This window comes from Crinia signifera, chromosome 1 (assembly GCF_055691185.1).
Source record: "Crinia signifera chromosome 1, ASM5569118v1, whole genome shotgun sequence".
NCBI classification, from domain to species: Eukaryota; Metazoa; Chordata; class Amphibia; order Anura; family Myobatrachidae; genus Crinia; species Crinia signifera.
In genome coordinates, this window is record NC_139217.1 from 439,463,501 (window position 1) to 439,487,631 (window position 24,131).

The 24,131-nt window shown below is 43.3% G+C and overlaps 1 protein-coding gene across 2 annotated transcripts in view; it reads right to left on the reverse strand.

Annotated features, from left to right (window-relative positions):
* Window positions 1-12,244: 12,244 nt before the first annotated feature.
* DDX4 (DEAD-box helicase 4) overlaps window positions 12,245-24,131 on the reverse strand; it is a 143,848-nt gene continuing 131,961 nt past the window's right edge. For both annotated transcript variants that reach the window (XM_083153586.1, XM_083153576.1), the window contains 5 exons: window positions 21,100-21,245; window positions 20,195-20,294; window positions 19,306-19,582; window positions 17,268-17,375; window positions 12,245-12,639 (listed from right to left, as the gene is read on the reverse strand). In XM_083153586.1, the coding sequence (XP_083009712.1) occupies window positions 12,553-12,639; window positions 17,268-17,375; window positions 19,306-19,582; window positions 20,195-20,294; window positions 21,100-21,245 (718 nt within the window). In that variant the 3' untranslated portion in view covers window positions 12,245-12,552. The remainder of the gene's footprint in view (window positions 12,640-17,267; window positions 17,376-19,305; window positions 19,583-20,194; window positions 20,295-21,099; window positions 21,246-24,131) is intronic.

The following is a 24,131-nucleotide window of genomic DNA, read 5'->3' on the forward strand; positions in this document are numbered from 1 at the left end:
GACTTTTGCTGTAGCGGCATTGTATCTGATCACAGTGGGTTAATTTGTTTGCTGATAAATGGCGTGGCATTTTTCCCAGTTGTGCATATGTAGTGGACGGCTTTGCTGCAGTTTTTTTTATTCCTGGAAAGTTGTTTTGCACGTTCCGATGCATGATGGATTCTTCCAGATCAGAGAAAAGTGTGGTTATCCAATTTCTTCACGCAAAAGGGGAGAGAACAGTGTCTCCTCACGATTTGGCTGTGGAGGATCTCAGTAGTCATAATCGTCGAATCACCACATGTGAAATTTCTGCTGCACTGTCAATAAGGAAGGGAACTTCCCATCACATAATCCACAACAAGATTGGTTATGACAAAGTTTGTGCACAATGGGTGCTCAAGCATCTATCAGAGAACCAGAACTTGGCGAGAATGAGTGTTTGCTTGACCCATCTGTTTCGGTACTTGGAGCTAGGAACAGATTTCATTGCCATTGCAGTGCAGCAAGTTCATATTTGGTGATCCAGCGATTCTGACAAATGAGATTCTCCACAGCAGAAAACGTGGCAGGGTTGATGGCAATGTGCACCTGCTAAGGCCATGGCAAGTCCTTGATGCTTTCGTGTACTGCCTCATAATGTTGACACCAGTGGAATATAGTGCATCGTGCAAGATACTGCTCTTCGTACACCGCCTTCCATCCTGTGATAACTTTCTGAAACCTTCTGCGCGAAGAATATGGATAACAGATCTTTGCAGGGATCTGGAGGAATCCATCATGCATCGGACTGCGCTGAAAAAAGTTTCCAGGAATATAGAAACTGAGGCAAAGCTGTTTACTACACATGCGCAACTGGTCTGAGCAAAGCATATAAAATATACACAGTACAGAGATAGATACAGTGGTGGCTGTTACTTACATGTGTCAGGGGGGCTGCTGCCACCACCCGCTGCCGATAAGGAAACAGCTGCTAGTCCAGGTCCCAGCACCTGCGCAATGGATCCAGCAGGTGCTTAGAATGGCACATGCGCCAACACTGCTCTGCAACTGTGCATATCCCCAGCTTATATGGACCACAGCTTATATGGACCACAGCACATAGAAGCCAGATTGGGCTGCGCAGTAAGGCAGGGACTGGCTTTCCATATGAAGCCAGCTCTCTGTTCATCAGAGACTGGACTGGCAGTCCCGAAGGGAGGGAACACCTACCATTGGGACTGCCTGTAGTGTCTGACTGGCAGGAAGGACTTTCAGGGGGGCAGATGTAAAATGTGCAGAGAGAATTATATTTGGGTGAGTTATTTTGTTTCTGTGCAGGGTAAATACTGGCTGCTTTATTTTTTACACTGCAATATAGATCTCACTTTGAAGTAAAACCCCACCCAAATCTAATTCTCTCTGCATAAGTAACATCTGTCCCACCTGCAGTGCACATGGTTTTGTTAGAAAGAGTGAACCAAAATAACCACCACAGTGTGTTACGCCACCATTTCTAGTACTTCCATTGGACATTGTACCACCTGGGTGAATATACGTTACTGGTTTATGTATATGTATTTTAAGTGATATTAAATATATTCTTATTTTTTTGGCTAAGATCAAGTGTAGTATCTGTTCTTATCAGTGGGTATGGACTGGCCTCTGGCAGAGAATAGAGAAAGGCTGGACTGAGTAGCTGCTCTGATGGGCGGAGGGTGTGGGACCCCTCTTTTTTGCCTGGGAGTGGTGAAAAGTCTGGCTGAGTACCTTAACCTTGGGATTGGAGAAACACTGAGACTGAGTAGATTGCTCTTCCGAGGGGGTTGCAGCCCCTAAGGGATTCTTTCGAAAAGCCCAGTGGAGTACCCATTCCCAGGCCAGGGTCTGGAAAGTGCCCTATGATGGGAGCAGAGAAACACTTGGTCGGACGCTGATTGGTCGGCTGCTTGGAGTCCGAGGCTGCACTGTGCCCCTGGGGAAACTCGGGGGTGCCGAACATGCACGGGTGATCCCAAAATCACCATGCACTAGGACTGCACACTTCCCTCTAGGTTAGCACTTCACGTCCTTACCTCGTCCTTTTGGATGGGGTAGGACAATTTTTCACACCCCCGCTGGGTCTTCTTCATTATTTATTTCTTTTCCTTCTCACGTTTGTCACTTTTCACGTTTTCTTTCACGTTTTTTTGGGTAGTGTGGTCGACCCTTTCGGGCCTTCCATTTCCCCAATGTGCCGAAGCGATCGCCTTTTGGGGAGAGCTTCGGTTCCCCCGAGGACGACCCCGAGCCGCAAGGCGGAGGGAAGTCCACTGAGGGTCTCTCCAAACCTTCGGGTGCGGAGGACCCACCGTCCCAACCCTTCCGGGGGTTGAGGAATGAGGGTCTCTCTAAGCTTCGGCGAAGAGGACCCACCGTTCCCTATTTTCCCCTCTTCGGCCTTATGGTTGAAGAGGGGTTAGGGGAAAAACGGGGTCCTTCTCCTTTGGGAGATAAGCCCATTCGATCACACGGCCCCCTTTCCACGTGTTTAGGCACAGCACTGGTGGTAGGGAGCACACCTCGGGCTCCTGAGTTTTTTCAAACTCATTAAATATATTCTTATTCTATCATATGTATTATTTATACTTGCTACAATTATAAGACAGCGCACATCGGAGCACCCAGTCAACATTTTTATATCGAGGTAATTTTTAGGCGTTTAACGGAGGTGCTTTTCTGAGAATGCAGCTGCTTGTGGAAGGGGTTTAGTAACGTTACTTCAACAAGTTAAAAACCAATAGCATAAGAGAGAGAGGAAGCAACGATTAACTATGATCTATAATCGGGATCTTGTGTGAAGTGTGGTATGTCTTCGGCAAACTTTTTCCACAATATTTGGTCCTGCGGACATATAAAGAGATTTTGGAATAAGGTGACGAATTATATTTCTACCATATTAGATACTAGGGTAGTAATACATCCATTTCCCCTATTATTTGCCAACTTTGATGTATGGGAATTATGCCCACACAATCTATGCAATATTCCTTTTTTGACTATGGTGGTCACAGCGGCCAAGAAACTCATTATGAAGTGTTGGTTGCTCAGGACATCGCCCTCATTGGAATCACTTATACAATTTTTGATGCGTATGATGAATTACGAAACATATGATGCCCAGCTGCAGTCGCTCCCTTTCACTAGGCTTTATGCTCGCTGGGGACCACTGATAAGGGACCAAGACAACCGGAATACCTTAGTAACACCTAGCCCCAGACGTGGATTCCCAGCCTCACAGAATGGACTCCAGCTCTGAGAGGTAGTTGAACTGCTAGCATGTGTGATATGGGGGGACTTGACTATTTTTTGTTGACCTATGACTGCTAGTCAAATAACATTAAAAGCAATATACTCCTCCCCCCCTTAATTTTTGCTACCTCTAATACATGTATATTGCAAACGATGTTCTGTTTCATAATAACGAGTGGTAGTGGGGTGTTAATAGGTAATGTGGGGTGTAAGTACTGCTTGGGGCAAATTAAGGGTGGGTGTAGCATAAGTGAATGAGGTTGTAGGGGGTTGTATTAGGGAATGAGCATGGTATTAGCAAATAAGGGGTGCTAGGGGGGTTTGAATATATATATATATATATATATATATATATAAATAATGTGTAAGAGGCATTACAGAGTGTGGCGTATAAAGTGCCATATAGTGTGAGTGGCATTACAATTTTGTCAGGGGGAAGCAAAATATAGTTACACCACTGTTCCAGCCCAGTCTCACCAACCTTTTTCACACACATACCCCACGATGGTGCAGACATAAATGTTGCCTTATCTTTGACTTGTTAAATGTGATGCTTCATTGTGTTCTTCAACAGCACGGTTGGACTCGGATCCCACTTACGGGTAGTTTAGCAGCGCTGGGATCATAGTCGGGAATTCTCCACCTGCTGTCGGTGTCCTCTTAGACTATTCCATAGATCGAACAATGCTACATATGTATGTTCGCTGCATGCAGCTGACAATTTATATGTATATGTAATTATTTAATTAAATAAATTACAATTACTTTAAAACTGACTTTTTGTTGAAAAATAAATTTTGCCTGCAAAGGGTTAAAAAGGTATAAAGCAACTCAGTGTTCAATAAAACGGGATTTTGTACTTACCGTTAAATCCTTTTCTCCGATTCCACAGGTGTCACCGGAGTAACCGTGGGGAATAGAAGGGCAACTGCAGGGAACATGGGCACTTTAAGAATTTTAGAGACAGTGTGGCCAGCTCTGCCCCTTCTACTTCCCCCAGACAGTCAAAATAATTGTGGCCGGAAGATAGACAAAGCACACTTCCAAAGAGGAGGTTAGTACAAACATAACACATATCCACAGAACAGTATACGGAAAACAAACTAGTTAGAAAAAGAAAACTTTGACCACACATTCAACATGGGAGAGTTTCAACAACCACAACTGATGGAAACTCGAAAGGCCTTGCAGGTACAAAGTTCCGCTCTATCCTGGTGGAAAATCAAGAACGGTGCTTTACAGGATAGAGCCCCTAGCTCAGAAACTCTCCTAGTGGAGGCTAGGGCCAAAATAAGCACCGTCTTCCATGTGAGGTATTACAGTTACACCGAATCGAAGGGTTCGAATAAGGCTGATTGTAGAAACCCTAAAACCAAGTCCAAATTCCATGGGGCAGTTGGAGCCCTGAAAGGGGGTTGAATGAGGAGCACCTCCTGGAAGAAGATCTGTACGTCTGGAAGTAAGGCTAAGCAGGTTTGGAAGTAGATGGACAAGGCCGAAACCTGTACCTTCAGGGAGCCCAGTCTCAGGCCTGAAGAAAGATCCACCTGTAGAAATAGGAGTCATGCCTTTTTGGCAGCGTTACAGATAATTGAGAAATGTTGGTGCCGCTAGTCAAACAAAGGCAATAAGCCAAGATAACAAATTAGAATGGTATGCTCATCCCTCTATTAAAAGGAATAAAAGCATGAACAAGACTTATGATCCGTACACACTGGGCGATCCCAGTGGCAGCAGCAAGTACATACACACTTGCCAATGTCGACCGTGATGAACAAAAGCAGGGGTTGGGACAGTTGTAGTGGGGGCATGCACAAACTGAGGCAGTTGTTAACCTGTGCTCAAGCCTGGATATCACTAAAACCTGCACTGTTGGTGTGCCTTGAGGACCATAGTTGTGAATGCCTGGTGTACAGCATACACATGAGCCAATAAAAGAGGGATTTTGTACTTACCATAAATCCTTTTCTCAGTGTCCACAGGTGTCACTGGAGTTACACTGGGGAATAGAAGGCGACCACAGGGAGCATGGGCACTTTTAATAAAAGATTAGAGTGGCTAACTCCTCCCCTTCTACTTCCCCTCACAGGTCAGTCGTCAAGTTTGTGCCCAGAAGGGAACAGGAAAATTAAACACACTTCGGAAGAGGTGGTTAACACCACATACATCATTCAATACAAGAATTAAAGAAGAAAAACAGTGAGAAAAACACTGAAAGTTCAAACGTACATAGTCAACAGACAACGAAAAAATAATATATCCAATGTAACCCTAGCAGGGAAACGCCAAGGTAATGATCCCGAAGGCAACAGAAGAGAACAGCGCTGGGTGGGCATCCAGTGACACCTGTGGACTCGGAGAAAAGGATTTACAGTAAGTACAAATCCCTCTTTCTCCTTCATCCACTAGGTGTCACTGGAGTTACACTGGGGACGTCCCAGAGCCTTCAACCCGGGTGGGTGAGCGCTGAGAACCCCATAACACCCTGCGGCCAAACACTGAAGCAGGAGCCGCAAAGGTATCAAACCTGTAGATCTTAAAGGTTCTACAGCCTGACCAGGTAGCAGCTCGGTAGAGCTGCTGGAGAGAAACCCCTCGGGCAGCCGCCCGAGAAGAACCCACCAACCTGGTTTAATGCGCCGTGATGCAAGCAGGAGGAGTCCGAGAAGGTGACATAGGCCTGACGGATAGTCTACTGAATCCACCTAGAGTTTGCTTTGAAGCCGGCCATCCACGACGTAAGGGGTCGTAGGTGACAAAAAGGGAGTCAGACTTCCTGATGGGGGTTGTGCGGGATACATAGATTCGCAGGGCCCTAACCACATCCAGGGATCTCGCTTTGGTTCAAGTGAAAGGCAGATACTACCTTAGGAAGGAAATCCAGACTAGTACGGAGCTCCGCTCTGTCAGCATGGAACTGAAGAAAACGTGAGCGACAAGAAAGAGCCCCCAGTTCAGATACCAGTCTGGCAGATGCCAAAGCCAGCAACAGTACGACCTCCCACGTGAGATAGTGAAGGTCCACCTCCTCCAAGGGCTCAAACACAGAAGTCTGTAAGTACTGAAGGACCAAGTCCAGGTCCCAGGGAGCCGTTGGAGGACGAATGGGTGGCTGTAAATGGAGCACCACATGGAAAAAGGTTTGCAAAACAGGAAGAAAAGCCAACTTCTTCTGAAAAAAGATGGAGAGAACGGAGACCTGTACCTTTAGGGTATTCAGCCTCAGCCCCAAAGTCAAACCTTCCTTAAGAAAAAGGAGTCTCACCTTCTTGAACATGCATGTGGAAACACCACGCCTCTCACACAAAACCACATATGAACGCCATTAACGGTGATAGTGTGCTGAGGTGACCTCTTTCCTGGCACGCAGCATAGTGGGTATAACCGCTCTAGGTATACCGGCCTTCCTCAGGATGGACTTTTCAGCAGCCACGCCGTCAAATAAAGACTACCTAAATCTGGGAAGATGAAGGATCCTTGGCTGAGAAGGTCGTCCTGAAGAGGCAGGGGCCACAGCTCGTCTATTAGCAGATCTGTCAGATTGGTGTACCAAGACTGACGTGGCCAGTCTGGTGCTACCAACAGAGCCGTGACTCCCTCCGGATTCGATGAAGCACTTCGGGGTATCAACGGGAACGGTGGAAGGAGGTACACATACTGGAAGGGCCAAGAAGCGACCAGCGCGTCCACCCCTTCTGCTTGAGGGTCTAGCGAAGAACCCGGGGAGTTGAAAGTTGTCAGGTCCACTTGGGAACAACCCCAGCGATGGATCAGCTTCTGAAATACTTGAGGGTGTAAGCACCACTCTCACTGATGTACGTCCCACCGACTGAGAAAGTCGGCTTCCCAGTTTTCCACTCCAGGTATGAAAACGGCCGACAGGGCCAAAGCGTGGGCCTGGGCCCAGAGCAGGATCCTGCTGACCTCCTTCATGGCCGCGCAACTGCAGGTGCCTCCCTGCTTGTTGATATACGCCACGGTCGTGGAGTTGTCGGACTGGATGCGTACGGCCTTGCCTTGGAGGAGAGGTCTGGCCTGGAGAAGAGCGTAATAGACTTCTCGTAGTTCCAGAACATTGACCGAGAGGAGACTCCTGTCGTGTCCATAACCCCAGGAAACTGACGAACCAGGGTGACAGCTCCCCAACCGTGGAGGCTGGCGTCTGTGATGAGGGTCCAATCCCAAATCGCAATCCTCCTTCCTTGTTGCAGGTTGGAGGTGTTGAGCCACCAAAGCAAGGACAGGCGAGCACGAGGGGACAGGGTCACCAGCTGCTGCAGGTGTAGGTGAGAGCCCGACCATTGATGGAGGAGCGACAGCTGGAACGGCCGAGTGTGAAACCGGGCATACTGTATCGCCTCGAACGTAGATACCATCTTCCCCAGACGTCTGGTGCGCGGACACTTGTCTGCGATGCAGGACAAGCCTGACCAGGACCTGTAAGGACTGGATCTTGCTGGCAGAAACACCCGCATCTGGCTGGTGTCCAGGATCATCCCTAGGAATAAGAGACGCTGAGTTGGGTGAAGCTGTGACTTGGCGAAGTTGAGAATCCACCAGTGGGATGTGAAGAATTTCTGTGTGAGAAGAATGTGCTCCAGCAGGGTTTCCCGGGAACGACTCTTCAACAGAAGGTCGTCCAAGTAGGGGATGATAGTAACTCCCTGCGTGCGGAGAACATTCATCAAGACCACCATCACCTTGGTGAAAATCTGAGGTGCTGAGGAGAGGCCAGACGGGAGAGCCTGAAACTGCCAATGCTGTTCCTGCACTGCGGACCGAAGGTATGCTTGGTGCGGGGGCCAGATGGGAATGTGCAAGTAAGCGTCCTTGATATTGATGGATACCAAGAACTCTCCTTCCAAACCCTGAATCACGGACTGCAGGGACTCCATCTTTAATCTGACCACGTGCAAGTACGGGTTCAGATCCTTTAAATTGAGAATAGGATGTACAGAGCCGTCCGGCTTTGGCACGAGGAACAGACTGGAGTAGTAGCCCCGGGTACGCTGATCTACAGGAACCACCACTCCCATGTCTTGTAATTTGGCAATGGCTGCCAATAACAGTTGTCCTTTCTCTGGAGGAAGAGGAAGTCTGGTTTTGAAGAACCTGTTTGGGGGAGACAGACTGAAGCGAATCTTGTAACCTAGGGTCACAAGATCTCTTACCCAGGCGTACCGACAGGACTGGAGCCATATGGGACCGAAGTTCCGCAGACGAGCTCCCACCCTGGGATCCCCCAGATGGGACGGAGGACCGTCATGCAGTAGGCTTGGTTGCATTGGGGTCCAGTGTGGTTGAAAAGGCGCCTCTACCGCCACCTCTGGAACCCAGGTGTGATGGAGCACCCCCTCTGAACCTGCTTGAGGGACGAAAGGAAGACATCTGGGCGGTTCTTCGAGACGGGGGTGGATCTGCAGAAGGGAGGAAGTGTGACTTCCCGCCTGTAGCCATCCATCTATCCAGTTCTGGTCTGATCAGGAGCTCACCATTGAAGGCCATGGATTCCACTGCCCACTTTGTTTCAGCATCCGCTTGCCACTGGCGAAGCCAGAGGCCTCTATGGGCCGAAATGGACAGTGCAGAAATTCTAGCTGCAATTACACACACATCCGAGGATGCATCCATCAGAAAAGTGGAGGCATCCTGGATCTGTTCAGACAACTGCATAATAGTAGCAGGGTCTGAGCCGTCACGTATCTCAGCCGAGATTTGTGACGCCCATACACCTATGGCCTTGTTCACCCAACATCCGCTCTGCGCCGGACACTGCAACACGCCGGCTGCAGAAAAAATATTTTTCAAAGTCAGCTCCAACCTGCGGTCAGAGATGTCTTTGAGGGTGGTAGCCCCAGGAACCGGAAGGACAGCCTTTTCTTAGACAGTCGCGACACGGATGAATCCACAGCAGGTGGAATTTCCACTCTCTTCCGGCAGTAGTGGATAGTTTTGAAAAAAACGTTTTGGGGTCTGAAACCGTTTGTCTGGATGTTTCCAAGCCTCGGTAACATGCTCATCCAATTCCTCAGCTGCGGGGAAGTTTGGAGACAATTTTTGCTTTTTCCCAAAAAGGGACGGACGGGTAGGAGTGTCAACTCCATCCGCAACATTACAAGCAACCTTGACCTTTTCCCTGAGAGGGTTGAGCAGGGTCCTGTGTGTCATAAGCAAACATATCCTGCACATAATGCATGTCGTCACCAGGGGGCGCAAATTCTCCCTTCTCCAAGTCTGGCATAATGTCAGAACCTGGGGAGTTGTGTAGTGGAGAGGCCCTCCTCCTTTGCAAAGGTGGTGGCTGTCTTGAGGAAGGGCGAGGCTCAGCTTGCCCTGGAGCTAAGGCTCTAGTGAGGCTCTGGATGGCAGAGGCTAAATCATTCTGCTGGCTCTCTATCTCTGAGATTGTGATAACTCAGAAAGACAAGCGAGACATGACCTCTGTAACCTGTGCGGCCCAGAAAGGAGGGTCCACAGGGCCTTGTGACAGAGGGATTTACAATGCATTTATCACAGTAAAGAACCCCAGGAGACGAAGGTGTCAATTTAGAATTACATGTCTTACAAGCAATTCTCTTGGAGTTTTCCCCTGCCATGTTATAAGTCACCGAATACTCACCAACTGCAGCTCTGCCGTAGGCGGTGAGAGGATCACGGCACGCGCTTTTGTGGGCGGCGCCCGTTTCACTCCAGAAACGGTGGTCTCTGCAGCCAGGGAGCCGGGGTGCAAACCTTTGCAGCGGCTGGCTCCAACGTAGCAGGCATATAGTGCAGCAACTATCTGCCTGTACTCTGCAAAGAAAAATTGCGCAGCTGTAATAAAAAAATCTTTATGTGCTCTGAGGGCAAAAGTGTGTCCGCTCCCTTGCGGGCACAAACTAAGACTGACCTGTGAGCAGAAGTAGAAGGGGAGGAGTTAGCCACTCTAATCTTTCATTTAAAGTGCCCATGCTCCCTGTGGTCACCTTCTATTCCCCAGTGTAACTCCAGTGACACCTAGTGGATGAAGGAGAAATGAGCGTAACTCATTTAATCACCCAGCTTGGTTCCATTATGGCATCGCCAGTGATAGTGATCATTTGCAGTATCAAAAAGGATGATCCGGCTTCTACCCTTACAGCAGGACATCAGCATCAAGAACCTTGCACCTAAATCCAGAATCGGTGTTTGATTTTAATTGCTATAGTTATCGTTCAGTAACTATAAAATCCTGTTATCGAATTATTACAAATTAGGAAGTATACTACAAAGTATGGAAAACATTTCTGTACAGGTACCAATTCAATATGTCTAGCCTTGAAATGGGCCATAACTTTGGTGGTGCCACCAGGATTATCACCCTTGGCCCAAATAGGCGCTACCACCATTGTCTCAGTGGAAAAAATTCCATTGCACCATGGCAAATATGACACTACTCAGATTTGACCCAATTCCGACGGATCAGGCTGAAAATCGGCCGAAAATCAGAGGTGTCTGATATCAGATCAGATATCCCGTGCGCATCGGATCAAGACCAAGCAGGTCCGACCTCTATCCCCCCCCCCCCCGGGAATGGGGTCATATGTGATATATTACATGTGAAAGAACGGTCTGTTGTCTTGGAGTAATTCTCGACTCGCCCCTCTCGATCAAACCACACAATCAGCGCCTCAGAGTCCTAACTCATCTAAAATTACTCGTATTTACAGTATCAGTCCCTTTCTCACCCAGAATTCTACCAAGGCCTTTATCTACTCTCCAGACTGGACTACTGTAATCTCCTATGCTGAATCCCTGGCAGATCTCTCTCCCTTCCAATCTATCCTCAATGCAGCAAACCGGCTCATCCAACCCACCTCTTCATAAAAGCCCTACACCGGCTCCCCTTAACTTTCAGAATCCAATTCAAGTTTCTCATACTCACTTACAAAGCTCTCCAATTTACATCTCTGACCTCATCTCACTTTACACTCTTGTCCCTCCTTTTTGCTCTGCTTATGCACTCCGCTTCTTCCTACCTCCAAAACTTCGTACGTGCTGCTCTCTAACTCTGGAATTTTCTACCTCTCTCCCATATACTCTCCACAAAACTTCAAACGAGTTCTCAAGACCCACTTCATCACCAAACCCAGGCAAATCTCTAAGTCTACCAAATATGTCACTCTTGTCTGCCCCATCCCTTTAAAATGTAAGCTCTCACGAGCAGGGCCCTCTTCCCTCATTGGCTTTTTCTTCTGTTAGTTAAAACATATTTGATGGCACAAAACCCTGTGGTTTTCTGCCCCCTTGATACGTATTCCTGTGTCCTGTGCTGATGCCGATATAATTATGTTCCCTGTACTTGTCCTCTATTGTATTCAACTGTAAGTCACTGTTTTGCTTCTTCATTTATGGACTCTATTTGTGAGTCATGGATCCCTTATGTGCCATATAAATAAGGGATAACGTGTGCTAAGAACATCAATTAAAAACTTACAATTAACATGGAATGAATCAAAATTATTTTTACTATGGGGGTGCATCAGTATTTTTCTTTTGCTGACTGTTCATATATTTGCCCTGCATATCAACCTGCTACGATTTAGATAGCAGCGCTGATATGGACAGTGGTACACAGCCTCAGCCAGCTTCCTCATCCCTTCTGGGTTAAATTTAGATAATTCCCTGCTTAAATCATGTACGGAATGTACTCTCCGAATTTAATGCTCTATACAAATTATTCTGGTTAATTTGCAATGCTGTAAATTTGCAGCCTAGCGAGTCCACCAAACCCCGCCCGGCAAAAACACAGGGTGATCCTAACAGACCTGAAGAAGGTCCTAAATGCAAGGATTTTGGGATGGGCATTGATGATTCAGTCAGGACATTTCTTTTTAAGGCTTAAGATAATTACATACCCTCAAACCCTTGTTCTCACTAAATAGTCATAATGATCACATAATGTTGTATTCCCTTACTGCAATAAATTGACTAATTCACAGAAATGTAAAATAAGAAATAAAACCAGAACATTCAAAACATTTGCCATGTAAAACTGTATTTTTGCACACGGCACGGTTTATTGAGAAAAAAAACAACCAAAGCACAACCAAAACCGCATTACAATAAAAACTAATTTTGTGTTTAACAGAAAGTATATATATAATAAGCTGTTGCATATCGTGCCAAAAACCAAAATCCTTTGTTTCCTTAATGGAATACTAGCTAATACAATATTTTAGCCAGCTGGAACATGTATTTTAATGCTTACAACATACAAACACATGGGTTTCAAAAAAAATCCTGAACAAGTGTGTGGTCTTTATGTTTTGTATAGCTTTTTAGCTACCCCCAATCCTCTTCCTCAGCTGCAGCAGCTGCACTTTGTGAGAATCCTTGACTGCTGTAATTGTCTTCTTGAAAGCCACCTTTCTGTATTGGAGAAAGCAAAAACTATTATTCCCGTAATGACTAAATAAAAAGTTTTATATAATAGATTCAAACTGGATGGGGTGCAAAGTAAACCTATGCAAAGTAGCTAAAACAAATTCAAGTTAAAAAAAAACACAAGAACTTCCATTCCCAACAGTGGTACAAACACTTGAATATGTGTTTATTTTTTGCTTTAGAAAATGAGTTGAAACTACTCGGATCCCACCTGTGAATGATATATCTCTGCACTTATCACACAATATCTCCCATCTCGACCACTCCGCTCTGCACAAGATTTGCGTCTCATCTGAGCGGATCAGTAGCTCCCATTCACTATTACAGGACTTTCATCGGGCTGCTCCCATCCTATGGAATGCCCTTCCATGCACAATTAGACTCTCCGCTAGCCTCCAAACTTTCAAGCGTTCCCTGAAACCTCACACCTCTTCAGGCAAGCCTATCATATTTAAGTACTACACGCATAACCCTCTGAGGCACTTATGTATTATATAGCTTCCCTTCTGGACTTGAAACTTGTTGGGACTGCTATGCTATTACTGATGCCTGTCCTTGTGTTTCCCTCCTATGTCCCTATAGATTGTAAGCTTGCAGCAGGGCCCTCTTACCACCAAATCTGTCTGTTGTTACCCAGTTTGTTTTATCACTGTTTACTATTGTAAAGCGCAACGGAATCTGCTGCGCTATATAAGAAACTGCAAATAAATAAATAATAAATATAAATATATGGAATAGCTGCAATTGTGTAGGCAGTGCTTTTGTAAAACAGTCCTGGGACACAATAACTGTGCAAGTTTTCCAGGTCTCCGCTTAAAATCTCAGGTAAAATATAACCCATGAATCCCGTAAAATATGCCAGTCCATAATGAATACTCCTGTGCTCGAGCAAGGTGATATTGAAAATGTGATCTAAAGCATCTATGTATTTACTTTATTCCATATTGTAGAAAGCGTGCGTTTATTTTACTACTTGATCCTGGCATATTAAATACCATCAAGTAAATACTCTGCAATCTATTGCATGCACCTAAGAAATGTAGCATTTATATATTTTGTGTTTGAAAAAATGACTCCTTTCACCAGATTATGTAGGTATAAGGGGTAAATAATAAAAACCCAAGCACCCATTTCAAATCACCAGTTCTACTCGGATTTTGCCAGTGCTGTTTATTACCAGACAAGGCAACACACACACATAGGGGCCATACCAATTTGGAAAAGGGAACTTGTATGTATGTCTGGAGTTCATCTTTGCGCTGCAGCCGGGATCGCCCAGTGTAGGTTTTATTATAAAGTATAAAACACTTGTTTGTTTACCAAAGAGGTTTAAAGGCAATTACAGGTACAGGATAGCCTCATACCAGCACAAGATATATTCCCCTCCCTATCAGTCTCTCCACCACCCTACAAAACTTTAAACAGGCTCTCAAGACCCACTTCTTTATTAAACCCAGCCATCTCTCATCCTAACCTTCTGTTTATGCTCGCTTCTATCTCTGCTGTTTCACCCCAGTTTGTCTGCCCCTCCCCTTTAGAATGTAAACTCTCACGAGCAGGGCCCTCTCCCCTCATGTGCTTTTCTAAGACTATATTTCTGCCACTGTTATAATTGCATCAATGTCTGCTGCTGAACCTGACTTTTATTTACTATGCAATTGCCCTAATTTGCATGTGTGCTGTAATCATTCTTTTTTTTTTTTGCTCCTCTACGTATTGTCAGGTGCTGCAGAACCCTTGTGGCGCCATACAAATAATAATAAAAGGCTGATATTCTATTGCTAAGTGAGCAAAACATCTAAACATAAGCATGGCACCCTCACATTTCTTTCAATCAAAGGCTGTAAAATGAGAATTCTGGACTAATTCAGACTTGATAGCAAAGCAATGGATAAAAACCATGTTGCACTTTAGGTGGGAAAATGTAACATATGCAGAGTCTATGCTGACAGGGTGGAGTCTGATCATTCAATTTGTAATGTCTGGTTCTTTAATTTTTGCTCTTCCTCCTATTCGGAGACAAGCCCTTCCTGGTGTGGTGTCTCTCCTGTGGTTTAATGCTTTATATAAGGAACTTCATCTCCCAAGATAATTTGTGGTTGAGAACAAGTGTTACGACATTGACTCAGTTGTAATGTAAAATCTTTTGAACAGTTCAGAACTAATGATATCCCTAACTCTGCTTTCTTCAGTTACATTATGCGGTACAGTCAGTTTGGTAAATTGCCTCCAGCCATTATATTTTCCTAGTTAAAAATATGCGTACTACATTAGGCTTGAAAGGTCAGGTCTCTATAATGATAATAGTATACAGAAGTTTTGAGTCTTGCTACTATGGTGTAGATGTTGATTGCAGGGAAGTGGTTTCCACCTGAACCATCCTGCATTTCTCCATAGAGAGCTCTACTTAATATAATTTATGGGCAAGAAAGATTTATATTTAAAGGTGCTTACATGTGATGAGATTTTGACTTACACCTTTGACTAAATAGAAAAATTATGTGAAAAACTTAGTAAAAATCTGTCTCCCCTGCTTGCAATACCGATGTGAGGTCAGTATCATAATGAAAAATAGATTATGCAGACAAGGTAATTTTGATTATATCGCTTGTATGTTATTTGGCCATAGGCCAAATAGCATATAGTCAAAATCACAAGTGCATGAAGCCAAAACCTGCCATAGCCAGAATCCCATGGTGTATCCTGGGCAGGTGTAAACTTCTCAGCACCCGAAGCAAAACTGCAACCTATCGTGTCCCCCACATACTGCCACCAATACCCACTTTCCAACTCCGGAATGGAAGGGAGGCTCCCAAAAAATGGAGGCCTCCATTTGAAACCCACAACAGAGTGCAAGGAGGAGGGGCCAGAAAAGTAGGGACATTTGCCTCAAGGGAAAGTATGGAGGTGAGGTATTCTACATAATGCATGTGGCAATTTAAGCTACGAGGAGAGATTAAGCAATTTAGGACTATTTACATTAGAAAAGAGACGCTTAAGGGGGGGACATGCTCAACTTGTATAAATATATCAGGGGCCAATATAAGGAACTGGCAAACATTTTTTCAACAAGAAAGGAATCTAGGACGCGAGGGCATGAGTATAGATTAGAAGAAAAAAGATTTTGTTCATCTAGAACAGGCATGTCCAACCTGCGGCCCTCCAGATGTGCTAAAACTACACATCCCAGCATGCCTTGCCACAATTTGGCTATTAGGGAATGCTAGAATGATGGCAATGCATGCTGGGATGTGTAGTTTTAGCACATCTGGAGGGCCGCAGGTTGGACATGTCTGATCTAGAAGAAAAAATTTCTTTACGGTCAGAGCAGTCAAACTATGGAACTCTCTTCCTGGAGAGGTGGTAACGGCAGAGACACTGAATACGTTCAAAATAAGGTTGGACAAACAATTATTGGTTAATAACATCCATGGTTACAAATAAGAAATATAACCTGTCTTTAAAAGTCTGTTTTCAGTAAAAACAACAACCTAGGCTGAACTAGATGGACGCAGGTCTTTTTTTCAACCTTACCTACTATGTAACTATGTAACTTCTAACAAGCATCCTCCTAGACATCCTTGATTTTTTTGATAGGCGGACTCGGTGGTGCCCACCCAGTTTCTGATGCCCTAGGCCAGGGGTGGCCAAACCGATCCTCGAGATCTACCAACGGTCCATGTTTTCCAGATCACCTAGCTGGTGCAAAAGCTGTAGTCAATACGAACGGTCACATTTTCAAACCTGCTGCATTCATTCCTACTATAGATCCACAGGTTGCCTGGAAAACATGCACCGTTGGTAGATCTTGAGGACCGGTTTGGCCACCCCTGTCCTAGGCAGTTGCCTAATGGTAGAGCCGACCCTCGGTGTATGCCCCTTTAGTCTAAAGGAGTGTTATCTAAATACTATTTGAAATGGGACAGATTAAATACAGTTTTAGGGAGAGCTCAACAATATATTGAATCCTCTGGATGAATGCACACGTGCTGGAAAGCAGTATATTGCCCCACACAACATATTTGGTACTCGATATATACATATATAAATTCTGTACTGTGCAATGTTTGTTATTTGAGCTAAAAGGTATACTTGAGAAACTACATATATTTTCTATTGGCAATAGTTGTATGCTATGACTGTTTTACTTGTAATTCCTTTTTTCCTGAATTATATATTTTATCCTTATTATACAAAATAGCAGACATGGTTAACTTATTGCTTTTATATGATTTTGCACTGTTATGCGTACATGTACTTCAATTTAAAATGAATACAAAGTGACATAATTTAAAATCATTTTATTTTAACATGTTCAGATTGTTAGATTTGTGTGTTATTTTGTTTCTGTGCAGTGTATATACTGGCTGCTTTATTTTTACACGGCAATTTAGATTTCAGTTCAGTTTGAACACAACTCACCCAAATCTAACTCTTTGCAAAAGTTACATTTGCCCCACCTGCAGTGCAACATGGTTTAGTCCATTAGAGAAAAATATGTGCTGTGCGATCCAGTAATAATTAGGCCCGAGGCAGCAAAACCATACTTATACTAAAATAATGAGCATATTCGTCTTTAAAAAATAAATAAAAGCATTGTTTGTACAAACTACCTTTCGATTATCCACTGAGGCAAATCTATTCGTCTGTGGTGCATAGGAAGACATTCCATGAGCGCTGAATGCAATCTCTTCAAGCCAAGCAGGTACCTCCTGATGAGCCTAATCAGAAGAATCAAATCAAAAGATTTGAGAATATCGAACAATCCGACAACACAACTATATACAAACTATATTAGAATATATTGCATTAATTAAGTGTACATTAAAGATACATATTCATTATAAAGCTATACAGATTCTCATTGAAAGGTAAATCTTTGTAGCGTTTATTTCAAGCATATATGTATACAACTTCTAAAACTTCTGGAAAAATATGTTTATCTTAAGAAGTTCTACTGGGCTATGCTCAGAATAAAAACTTGGCCAAGACAGAAATACTGGATTCTAAAAACACAACTGTAGGTATTACAGTATTTTTTTTAAACCATTTGGAGGACCTTGCAGTACAGAGAGAGTGGCAGGGCTCGATCGAGCATGGCACAATTCCACTAAAATATTTGGTCTCTAGTTCCTCCGCTCTATGTCCATCCACTGGTAGAACCTCGGTTTATTAACAAAACCAACCAAAAAACTAGTGAAATCGTTGAAGAATCTCACTATACACTTTTGACCAGTTTTCTCGAAAAATTCGGTTTATGTTTTTACCTGTTAAATCGTTTTCTTCGAGATCCATAGGAGACACATGGCTTTACGATGGATATAAGTTGGATTTAGGACTAGGCACCAAACGGTTTCAAACTTTTGCCACTGGGCAAACCATGCTCCTCCTCCTCCCCTTATACACCAATCGAGGCAGCCATTTAAGTTCGCAAGACCAAGGCAGGAAGAGAAAGGAAGACCAGGAAACACACAGGTCCAATCATATAGGGGTATATTCAATGCCTATGGTGAGCAGTGCCGATCGCTTGCTGTCACAGCTCCCGGGGTCAGTATGGCAACAGCAATTGCGTCCATCAAAATGGTGAGGGACGCCACTATACACAGCGGGCTTGCCGCATTAGTGACAAACCTCTCAGGGGAATCCTTGCCGTCCTCTGATGTGATCCTCACCGAAAACAAGCCACCCTCACCGGCAGCATTGAATACCGCCCATAGAGGACAGTGAAACCAGAGAGACAATGGACGAATACCAAAAACAGGTTTCATGGTGGGATCCCTGTCTCCTACAGATCTCAAAGAGATTTAACAGGTAAGAACATAAATCTAATTTTATTTTTTGCTCCAAAGGAGACAGAGGGCTTGACACTGGGACATACTAAAGCAATACACCCGAGGGTGGTGATGCACCTGAGGTGCACTAAAGAACCCTTTGCCTGAAGGCGGAGTACTCAATGGCAAATTATCAAATGCATAAAAGCGAAGAAACGTGTGGGAAGCCGGCCATGCCTTGCAGAGCTATTCAGCAGTGGGACTACCACGGGCCGTCCAATAAGTACTAACCGATCAAGCACTAACTGATCTGGCAGAATGTGCTCACACTGAAGTCGTGACCTAAAGATCATAAGGCACATAAATATGGCGAACGGTCATTGGATGCTGGACAACGTCTATTTGGACGCTGGCCAACCTCATTTGCGAAAGCCCTAGAACACAAAAAAGTCCTTCCGATTTGCAGTAATCCTGACAGCGATTCACATATTTATACTGAGGGGCCACACCTTGCCCAAAGAGGGCCCCGCCTATAAAGTGTGCTGCAAGTTCTTAACAAATTCAGACAATGAGCTCACCCATGGAGGTTCCAGAAAAGAGGGAGGCAAACCAGACTGGGCCAAAGACTGCTGGGGTGGTGCAGAGAATAATCTACCAGCTGAGCCATCAACTGTGTCAGACACTGACAAAGAGGGCTCCTGAGAGGAGATTGAGGGCTGCTTATGAGCTTTAAAAACCACCTACACACTGGGATGTGCAGTTTTAAAACTGGAGGGCAGCATGAAGAGCAGCTCTTGTTCTAGATTGAATATTTTAAATATATAAAGCTGCAAAATAACTCCCAACACATTAAAAAGAAATATATAATCTGTTAACTTACATCGGTTAAGACTTTCACTAGTGACCGAACAACTCTTTGTTCATCATCGCCTCTTCTATCAAAAAAGGATATTGCTTTTCCAATATTGCCACAGCGACCAGTACGTCCAATTCTATGCACATATTCATCAACATCACCTGGGATATCAAAGTTTATAACATGCAGAACATTCTCAATATCAAGTCCTCTGGCAGCCACAGAAGTGGCGACAATAACAGGACACTGTCCAACACGAAAAGCATGAAGAGCAGTCTCTCTCTCCCTTTGTTCTCTATCTCTGTAAGGAGAAAAAAATAAATGCATTATCTAAAAGGGAAAGTACAACACAATTCAGTATATGTTAGGCACTATAAGCCGGTAAAACTGCATTTAAGCATGCAAAACAATCCCAAATAACTAAGCAATTATAAACTATATAAGCCATAAGGATATAGACACAGTATTGCCTTTTTTTCAAGGTTGCATTGAGTCTTGGACCAGGTACCCTAATTTCTTAAAAAGATACCCGGCACCAGCATTTCTCTCTCCCCCCCCCCCCCCCCCCCCCCTGACGATAGGGAGGGTCCAACGGCAGCCAGAAGATTTCAAATGAATAGGGTGGTCGCTGATTGGCTGAGTGCTCTCAGCCAGTCAGCGGGCACTGTATTCATTTTAAATATAAAGTAAAAGAATGTTATAATCATAGCTTTAACTACAAGCCAACATTTATAGAATTCATATACCTTTAAATCCACATAACCTTGGATTTCAGTCTCTGAAAAATTTACTGCACACACGTACAATGTGTTTTTCATGATTATAAAGTTTTTCAATTGCATGTCAAATCTCTAGCCAAACGTGCCCCAGTTCACGGATATTTGTTCAGAAAAAATGTTCAGACACTGCTTACCCATGGATGCTGGTTGTTGATATTTTCTCTTGACAAAGAAATGATGCAATGAAATCGGCTTTCTTTTTTGTCTTCACAAACACCATGGTGCGTTCGTGACCTGGTAACATTTGAATATAAATGAGCTTTGCTGCATATAAAAATATAAAAGTACCAACCAACAATTCCTCTGGCAATTTCTTAAGGGCCAATTTATCAAAATTGTTAAATGAATGGCGTGTAAAAAGTTTAAATATCGATTGATCTCACATTATGATAAAGAATTTTATCTTACAAATGTATTCATATTTGGGAGCCGAGACAGAGCTTCGTTAATGCCCCGTCCTGGCGAATCTGACTTCCAGCTGTTCTCTCATCGCAAATAAGCTAATTGTTACTGCGCAAGCTCAGCTTCACGGAGGGGACCTCAGGAGAAGCAAACATTAAATACTAACATGGTGGCAAGTGTAAATAACACAGGATGGCTGCATGTAATAAAACGGATTATTAAAGTCTCCTCATATTTATTCACACCACAGAGCATTTATTTGATGTTCACATACTGTGAAAAGATTCTGGGGGGTGACAGAGCTGTAATGATATTTTTTACTATTTAATTTTAATACATATGAGCAGATGGCATTTCCCATTACAGATAAATGCGATACTAGTGCTTGGAGGAGAAATTTACAAATCCTCCAATTGCCCTTTTGGTACATTTACTAAAACACCATTTCACATTATTTTTAAGTAAAAATAAATGGGCCACTTATCACTTTAATGGGTATGTTATTATTGGTCAAGTCAATTGAACACCAAACTATACATTAACTTATTTGGGGTCTCTGTGTTATTAGAATATTTACCATCATCTAGGTGAGAGGATACATCTTGTGTACACACAACCCATAACACTTTTATAATACCTATGTTTTGCAGAATTTCAAGCAACTTGTCTTTCTTCCCATATTCCTCAACCTCAACTATTCTCTGCTCCACATCGCTGCAAGCTCCACCGACTTGTCCAACCACGACGAAAAGGTAATCAGTCTTCAAAATATCCCTAGCAAGGCTTATGGAAACATTACACAAAATTAGCTTTATTTTATTAAGAAATAACTGAGGAAATTAAAATCATACTATAATGCACGTACTGTATAAACTTTTCATGATTTGGAAGTAGTTTGTGTCAGTTTAATTCTTTTTTTTTTATATCTTTATTCATTTTTTTTAAGCAATAACTTTACCACAGCTTACAGGTTGTACATATTTCATACATCCTATGTACCATTTATACATTTTTCAGATTCAATAAATCAAAGAAAAAAATACCTAAATTCATCTTTAACATCTCCCTATTTCCTAGTATGTTGTATGTGGTCCGGTCCCCTATGTAATTTGGCCGCCTCCTCCTCCCCATCAAACCTAAATTCTTTATCCAATTAATTAGTCGTTCAATTAACAGAATCCTCTTGCAATACTGTTCTTGTTTCATACCAGTTTGTTGATTGGAAAAAAATTCTCGGTTGTATTCTTATTTTTATGGGTTGGTTTTCTATGAAACTTTCCCATGTTTCAAATAGGTCCTTGACACTTTTCTCTTTTTGAAATGTTGCCTCTACCCACTCAATCCGGAATAAAAAGTTTTTCTTTGAACATGTTCATTGTGGGGGCTGACCTGTCTATCCACAGTTTATCCTAATCTAAATTTTGCCAGGAATGTTAGTCGCAAAAAGAAAATAAAATCATAATGAGGGTTAAAATGCAATATGCAGTGTTAAGGGGTAAAACCTTAAAATAAGAATATGTATGATATAGATATATATAGATATCAGAAGATTGTAGGTTACTGGATTGTAAGCTCCTCAGAGCAGGACCCTCTTCCCTCCTGTTGTCAAAGCCCTCTTCTCTTCACAAGTCATTGACAGCTCTCCCATACTCAAACATTCAGCGACCATCTTCGTCCGCATACTCATCTCCATCTTTGGCCACAAGCCTCTAGTAGTATGTTCATCAAGTCCTCACTACTTCTATTTAAGCTGTAATGTGTATTGAACTGTGGCATTCTACCTGTACTCTATTTTTGTAATTTATTTCATGTAACGCTAAGTTTTGTCTCCCTGTACTGTTCCTTTGTACAGCGCTGCAAAACACTTATGGCACCCTATGAATAAAATTATAATAATAATATATATCTGGAGATATATATTAAACCAAATTAGAGAAAAAATATTTATTGGAGATATCGCTACAATTAAAATTCTTCAAAATAAGACCCTTATACATTGACACTTCTGCCAACGAAGGAAGGCGCTATGGAAGTCCTTTTCTGAAACATCCTTCAAGCAGCATGTGAAAGCCACTTTGACCTCTGCTACAGTCTCATGGAGGTGTCCTTTGTGGGCTGTCTTCACCCGGGCTAAAAGGAAGAATTCCACCGGGGCCAGATCGGGACTGTAGGGGTCCTGGGGAAGCATTGCGATGCCGTTCCGGACCAGGTAGTCGTTGACTATGAAGCTGGTGTGGCTTGGTGTATTGTCATGAAAAAGCAGCTTTTGATAAGCTTTCACTCCCGAACACTTTCTGGATCATGGCTAATGTCTCCATAGATGATTTTCCGAGTCTCACACAGAATTTAATGGCATAGCGCTGTTCGATAGAACGTTGCATTTTTAAGCTTCAACTGAGCCTAGGGAAAGGGGTCCACTAAAACCATGATATGAACTACACGGAAACTCGTAGGCAACTGTTGAAGCTGACATATCTATCTATAAATATAGAAAACTAACTATATAGATATCTATCTATGAGAGCGAGAGGGGATGTGTTGCACCACTTGCATGTGCTAATAACTTCAGGGAACAGCTAGTCAATAAGCAATATGTATAGAGATGCGGTGACTAATATGCTAAAATGACCTGTGAGTGTTAAAAACCATAAAAATGGATACGAATGTATAAAATCTCTGTCTATTAAATTAGGAGCAAAATGGCAAATGCAGATAAAAATACATCAATCATAAAAAAGGAGGACATGAATATAAAAATACGTAAAAGACTACAAATATAAAAATTTTAAGGGAGAAAAGAGTTTTTCCATAGTAAAAGGTGCTGTATGTGAACTATGTAAAAAGGATAGCTTAACTTATGAGGTACAAGTAGGCAGCAAAAAACACCCAGGGTGTTTTTCCTGCCTGCTGCTACCTCATAAGTTAAGCTATCTAATATTTACTGATTTAGAATGCACAGGAGTGAAAACCACCTGGACTAGATGCATTATTAGTTGCTAGAAATTATAAACTTTAAATGGCACAGATCCATAGGCCATACAATCACAGACCCATCCACCATACAATCCCAAGTGTAAAAATATCTAACTTTCGAATTGCTTCAAGGATAGACAGCATTCTAGTAAGGCAGAATAAGATTCATTTTTCAGCCATTACATTTATTTTGGCTTAGACACATTTTTTGCCCAAGATTAGGTTATGTGTATTATGTTGCACTAAGCGTGAAAAGGTTGACTGCCTGCTTGATAAAATCTATACCAGAACAATTTCTGTAAATTTGTTTTTCAAGGGACATTAAGGGATTTCCCTCATTGTTGAATTATAAGAAGTCACAGTAACTATCAGTGGGGTGGATACATTTGTGCAAATATAAAAATAAAGGTGCACTATTAAATAACTAAAAAGAATGCATGGGGGGGGGGGGGGGGGGGGGGGGGGAGAGGAGGAGACACACACGACACTTGTTTTCTGGAGTAGCATGGTGTAGGACGCTTCTGCCAGCTCTCCCGCTTCTATCCTGGACAATTATCCTCACCGAGACCTATGGTGCAGTTTTCACAAGCTATAGGGGCAACCCTTGACCACTGTTTGCACTATCCCTGTGTTGCTCCCCTGCATCTGGCAGCACGTATACTGGCCGGGTGTTCCTGAAGCCTAGCCTCACGGTGT